This window comes from Plasmodium gallinaceum, assembly GCF_900005855.1.
Source record: "Plasmodium gallinaceum strain 8A genome assembly, contig: PGAL8A_v1_65, whole genome shotgun sequence".
Taxonomy (NCBI): domain Eukaryota; phylum Apicomplexa; class Aconoidasida; order Haemosporida; family Plasmodiidae; genus Plasmodium; species Plasmodium gallinaceum.
Genome location: NW_021628225.1, coordinates 179581 through 185765, shown reverse-complemented (window position 1 = coordinate 185765; position 6185 = coordinate 179581). Strand labels below are relative to the sequence as shown.

At 15.4% G+C, this 6185-nt stretch overlaps 2 protein-coding genes across 2 annotated transcripts; both read right to left on the bottom strand.

Annotated features, from left to right (window-relative positions):
- Positions 1–561: 561 nt before the first annotated feature.
- PGAL8A_00132800 (conserved Plasmodium protein, unknown function) lies at positions 562–2424 on the bottom strand (the record flags this gene model as incomplete). The annotated part of the gene is made up of 1 exon (XM_028674855.1): positions 562–2424. The coding sequence occupies one exon, from the start codon at positions 2422–2424 to the stop codon at positions 562–564; it is 1863 nt and encodes a 620-aa protein (XP_028526445.1).
- Positions 2425–2862: 438 nt separating this feature from the next.
- PGAL8A_00132700 (mitochondrial ribosomal protein L41, putative) lies at positions 2863–3411 on the bottom strand (the record flags this gene model as incomplete). The annotated part of the gene is made up of 3 exons (XM_028674854.1): positions 2863–2943; positions 3093–3157; positions 3276–3411. 3 exons carry the CDS (start codon positions 3409–3411, stop codon positions 2863–2865), a joined length of 282 nt encoding a protein of 93 aa, XP_028526444.1.
- Between the last annotated feature and the right edge of the window lie 2774 nt (positions 3412–6185).

The window sequence follows — 6185 nt, the reverse complement described above, 5'->3', positions numbered from 1 at the left end:
AAAAAAAAAAAAAAGGATTTTTCAAATATAATAAAATTTTATTTCTCTTGTGAAACTTATCTATTTCTTTTTAAAATATGAACATGTATAGAATTTTTTTTTTTTTTTTTTTTCCCTGTGTACACAAATAATATATATATATATATGTATATACTTTTATTTTTAAGTTATTTTTAATATAACTTTTTTTTTTTTTTTTTTTTTTTAAGATAACATTTTAAAAAATACAAATAAATATTTTCCATAAATTTTATATATCTATAAAATCTTCATATTAATTTAATAAAAGTAAGAAAATGTAGCATTTTTATTAAAATAAAAAAACATATGATTCTTATATCAAGTAGATAAAATACTATTTAAAAGATTTTAAAATCAATTTTATATAAATTGAAGTACGGAAATTTCATTAAGAAAATATTGCAAGTGCATATAAAAATAGGAAAAAAAAAAAAAAAAATATTTTTATTTTATTATGCATTTTAATTTATATTTTTAATTAAATGTATATAATGAATTTAACATAGATTTTTTTTAAGATCAATTTTTTTTTTTTTTTTTTTATTCTGTTACAAGAATAGATCCTAAATCTACTAAATAAACTTTATTAGTCAACTTATTTTTAATTTTAACATAAGGAATATTATGTAACCCTAACATTATAGCTAGCAATTTAACATTGACTGATTTGTATTGATAAGGTTTAATTACTCCTACTTCAATTAATGAATTGAAAGAAATAAGAGATGATTGAATTTTGTTATTAATTAAGTTGTTGTCATCTTCGATTTGAATTACTAAATCAATATCTTCATGATGATTATTATAAAAAGAGAAAATAGCAATTAAAATTGAAGAATAATTTATCTCTTTAACAAAGGAAATCTGCAAATTAAATAAATTTTGAGTTGGCATTTCTACCTCTATACAATATTGAGACCATATAAAGTTATTAGAGCTATTATCAATACACCATTTTAAACATAATGATATAATTGTTTTATCACTATTAAAACAAAATGTTAAAATTTCATTATTATTTTTATATTTTTCTATAATTTTAGAATTCTTTGTATTATTAATCTTTTCTTCACTATTTTTTTTTTCTATGGAATTTTTTTTTTTTAAATTATTCATTGATAAAAGTTGAACAAAATTTGTCAATGGAAAAAAAAAAGAGTACATATCTTCTGGATATAAAGAAAATGGAAAAATATTACTATCGATATTTATCGATCTAGAAAATAATTCATATATTTCAATTTTATTGTTTTTAGTAATATTTTCAATTTCTAAATAAAGATAATGATCAATTATTTTATATCTTATATTTAATGGTTTTACAACTATAATGGTTTTATTTAAAGTTAAACTTTTATTATTACATTTTGAATTGCTTTTATGCATGAATTCATCGTACTCATTTAATGATTTACATATATTGTGCAAATTTACATTTAATGGAAAGTTGTTCTCACTGTCTTTATAATTTTTTTCGTCATAGATATTTAAAAAGAAATTATTTTCTTCATCATCGTCATCGTCTGTATCACTATTTTTTTTTTTTTTTTTTTTATATAAAACATTAGAGGTGAAAGTAGAAGACCATTGTACATTATTTAATAGTAATGGTGGAGAATCGAATATATTTTTTAGATCATTTGCATATTTTTCATTTAAAAATGTAAAACTTTTACTTTTCTCTCTTTTTATATTTTCAAATAACTGTATTCTTAAGTTCAATTTTTTATTTATATATTTTTGTGATATAGTCAGTGGTAATTCAATTAAGTAAATTAGTCCTTCAATATAATATGAAGAGTTATTTAAAAAAAACATTTTTTCTATTTCTTTTTTTAAGTTTTTATTGTTATCTAGATCAATTAAAATGTTATCATTTAATTCATCATCCAATAAATTTTTATCTTTCTGAATTTCTTCTAGATTATACAATCCATTGTTATATTTTTTGTCTTCTACATGGTCACCTAATGTTTCATCATTATTTGTTTTTATTTTTAAGAAATCCTCTTGCATATTATAAATGCTACGTTTTCTCTTTGCTAACAATTTTTTGTAAGTTCTTTTAAAATCATTTTCAAAGTAATTTTCTTGTAATAAATGAAATTTATTTGACATTGTTGATATTTCTACATTATTTTCATTTAGTAGTAATATATCAACATTGATGTTATAATTTATACTTTTTTCTAACCAATTCCTTATATTTCTTTTATTTAAAGATTTCACATTTTTTTTAATAATAATCCCAATATAAAGAACTTCTCCTTGTAACTCTTCTGATATTACATCATCACTTTTACTATTAATTTCTTTACAAAAAAATTGAAAAGCTTCCTCTATATTTTTATAATTATTACTATTAGTTAAAATTAATTTTATTTTAGATTTATTAAAATGCATTATGATATTATAAAATAAATTATTATAATATAATATTTGATATATATATTAATGTTACTTTTTTTTTCATTTTATTAAAATATATTACTTTTTAAATTATAAAAATTATTTCCACACTATGTAAATATATATCTTTCTTTGCATTTAGAACTTTTTTTTACAAACTTTTAAATATTAAATTTAAATAATAATTTTATAATTTTTTTTTATATTTTTTTATTTATTTTATTAATTTATTACATATACGTAGTATATATTTTTTATAATGAGATATATATTTCTTATTCTTCAAATTATATACCAATTAAAATATATATATATATATATACATGCACATCATGTATTACTTAAAATTTTTTATTTTATTACAAAAACATATTACATATATATTTAAATGATGGGGAAATTCAAGGAAAAAAATTGAAAATATAATTAAACTTAATTCATAACTTTTTTTTTTGGACCGAATTGTTTTTTCATAACAATTAATGGAGTTTTTTTTGATACATATGGCTTTAACTTCAAAAAAAAAAAAAAAAAAAAAAAAAAAAAAAAATCTATTAAATGACAATTTATATAAAAATTAATTATTTGTTAACTTAAATATACACCCATATATTATTTTTTCTTTTATTTTATTATTTTATTTTATTTTATTTTTTTTTTACTTCACAATTATTTAAATCAGGAACTCGAAAATTTGGTACAAGCATTTTATTAATAATAAAAAAACCTAATTAAAAAGTATGAACGCATATTATATATTAATATTTTCTTAATATATTATTAATAACTAAAAAATGAAACTTTTCCCTAAACAAATATTATATTTTTTTTTTTCATTAAAAAACCTTTTTTTGTATGTCTTCCTAATCCAATAGCACCAAATCCTTTTTTAAAACCAGAAGGGGCATACTTAGCAATGAGAGGACCCTTTCCTTTACTTGGCCCCATTTTAGCTAATTTGAAAAAATCTAGCTTTAACATTTTAAAAAAAAAAAAAAATTTCTTTTAAATTTTATTTATTAGAATTTTCCAAGTTATTCAATAACATAAATTATATTATCTTTAAACGAAATGAATATCATGACACAAAAAATTAAATTTTAAAATATTTAAAGTAAAAACTATAAATATTATTAATTATTTCAAAAAATTCTATATATAACATATTTATACTTTTAAAAAATAAAAATTCAGTATTATGAGTGATGTTTTTTTTTTAAAAATAAAAAGAAACTTACAAGTATTTACATATATATATATATATATATATATATACAAAATATTTTGCAATATTAAAAAAAAAAAAAAAATAAAAAAAAAAAAAAAAGTAAGATAAAATAAAATAAAATAATAATAATGAAAATAAATATTTAAAACAGTATGAAAATATTTTTTAAAAAAAGTTATGTATAAAAAGATAATTAAAAAAAGAGTAACACATATACAATACTTTCTTCATCATGCAATATTTTTTTTTCATTTTTTTTTGAGATAATTTAATTGAATAATATACTTATTTTATTTGTATATTTCTTCATTATTTAAATTGTTTTTATTGAAAGAATTTTTATGAAAAGAAATCAAGTAGTTTATAAAAATATATATCATAATTATTATGACAAGATAATTATAAGACTCATACACTTATTATGCTAGAAATGAAAGAAAGAAATTAATATAGAAAAATTGCAAAATATTTAAAATATAAAATTAAAAGGTAACTTTTGAAAATTATAATTAAAATATTAAAGTGAATAAATTAAAAGAACAAAAATGTATAATGAATGTTTAAATGCTTTAATTATTAACTAAAAAAAAAAAAAATGTTTTAGTGTAATGTAATAAAAATATTTATTATAAAAAAAAAATAATAGTTAAAAGAGTAAAAATTATTTCAAAATATATAATTTTTCATAATAAAAAAAATGAATTTTTTTTTATTTTTTTATAAATTTTTATGAACACTATTTAAATATGTAATATAAAAAATTATTTCTTTTATATTATAATTTATTTTCCGTATGTATTTTTTTATTTGTTGAGATAAAACCATAAGTAATATTCTTATTTATTTTTAATCTAGTTCATTAAAATTAAAAATAAGTATCTCTTATTGAAATTATCATGGTCTTTTCACGTATATATATATAGGGTTTTTGAATTGAATTTTTATTATATAATTAATTATAATTTTTTGTCTAAGATATTCTTTTAATAAAAATATTAATTTTTTTTGTATCACAAAAAAAAAAAAAAAATGTTTAAAATAAATGTTCTTATATTTTTTAATAATTTTTTTTTTAATACTTTTGTCTAATAAAATATTTTAGAGAATTTCAAAGAAATGTTATTTTAGAATGGTAGAAATATAAGTTCTTTTATTATTCTTTTACATAAAAAATAAGAATAAATTATTTTTTTTTGGAAATTTTTTTTGTATTTTTTTTTTTCAGGAATAAAAAAATATGCAACTTTATTTTTCTCTAAAGTTTATTAATTAATGATAATTTGCTTTTTCCTTTTTTTTCTTAAAATCCTAATAACAATAATAATAATAATAATAATTTCATATTTTTTAAATACTTAAAATATTGTTCAATAAATGAATAATACAAAAAAGATATATATGTATATTTTTTTTTTTTTTTTTTTTTTTTGTATTTTAATGCAATATGTGTGCAAAAACATATATATTTAAAATTTTGAACTAGGTAAATTTAATGTGTGCAGAAAATTTACACATTTACATACTTCATTCATAAATGAAAACTTGTTACAATTATATATATATAATATTTATTTGAGATTTATTTATATTTTTGATGTATTTATTGAAATATATTATTTTTTTATGATATTTTGCCTTATTTTTTTTATATATATCTTAAATATTTTCTATTTTTTATTATTTTTCTTTTTTTTTTTTTTTTATTCTATGTTCTTTGAGGTATTTTATGCATGCATTTAATTTATAATTTTAAATACAGATATTAATTTTTTTTCTTTTTCTTTTTCTTTTTCTTTTTCCTTTTTTTTTTATTTTTATTTTTATTTTATTTTTTTTTTTTTTTTTTTTTTTTTTTTTTTTTTTTTTTATTTTTTTTGTTATTCTGTAAAAATATTCTAACATTACCTTTGTCCCTTAAGCGCAAGACGCGAGAAATTTCTTTAAAAGTTTTTATTTGTTTCTATTTTTATTTCTAATTACATTTTTTTTTTTTTTTTTTTGTTTCAATAAAGTCTCATAACTAAAAAGGAGTGAGTAATTTTTTTCTTTTGCATTTTTTTGTTTATTGAATTGTTTGTCTAATGTAATTGTTTAAATATTCACTTAAAATATTTTTGTCTTTTGTTATTTTTTTTTAGAATTTTTTGGAAATTATTTTTGATTATTTTGTATTATTTTATATTATTTGTTTTTTTTCTTTTTTTTTTTTTGTTACTTTTTTTGTAAATTTAACATTTTAGTTATGAATTAATTAGACATATAATTCATAACCTTCTATTATATAAATACATATACAAACATATATATATATATATTATGTATGTATATTTATTTTTTTTTTAATAATTTGTTTATCTTATATTTTTTTTTTTTTTTTTTTTAGTTTTTGTAATTTAATTTAATTTTTTTTTTTTTAATATTAAACATATATAGGAATTTATTAAATTATTTGATACGAGTTTTATAGTAAGCTTGTATATATATTTTTCAATTTTTTTTTTTTTTTTTTTTTTTTTTTTTTTTTTTT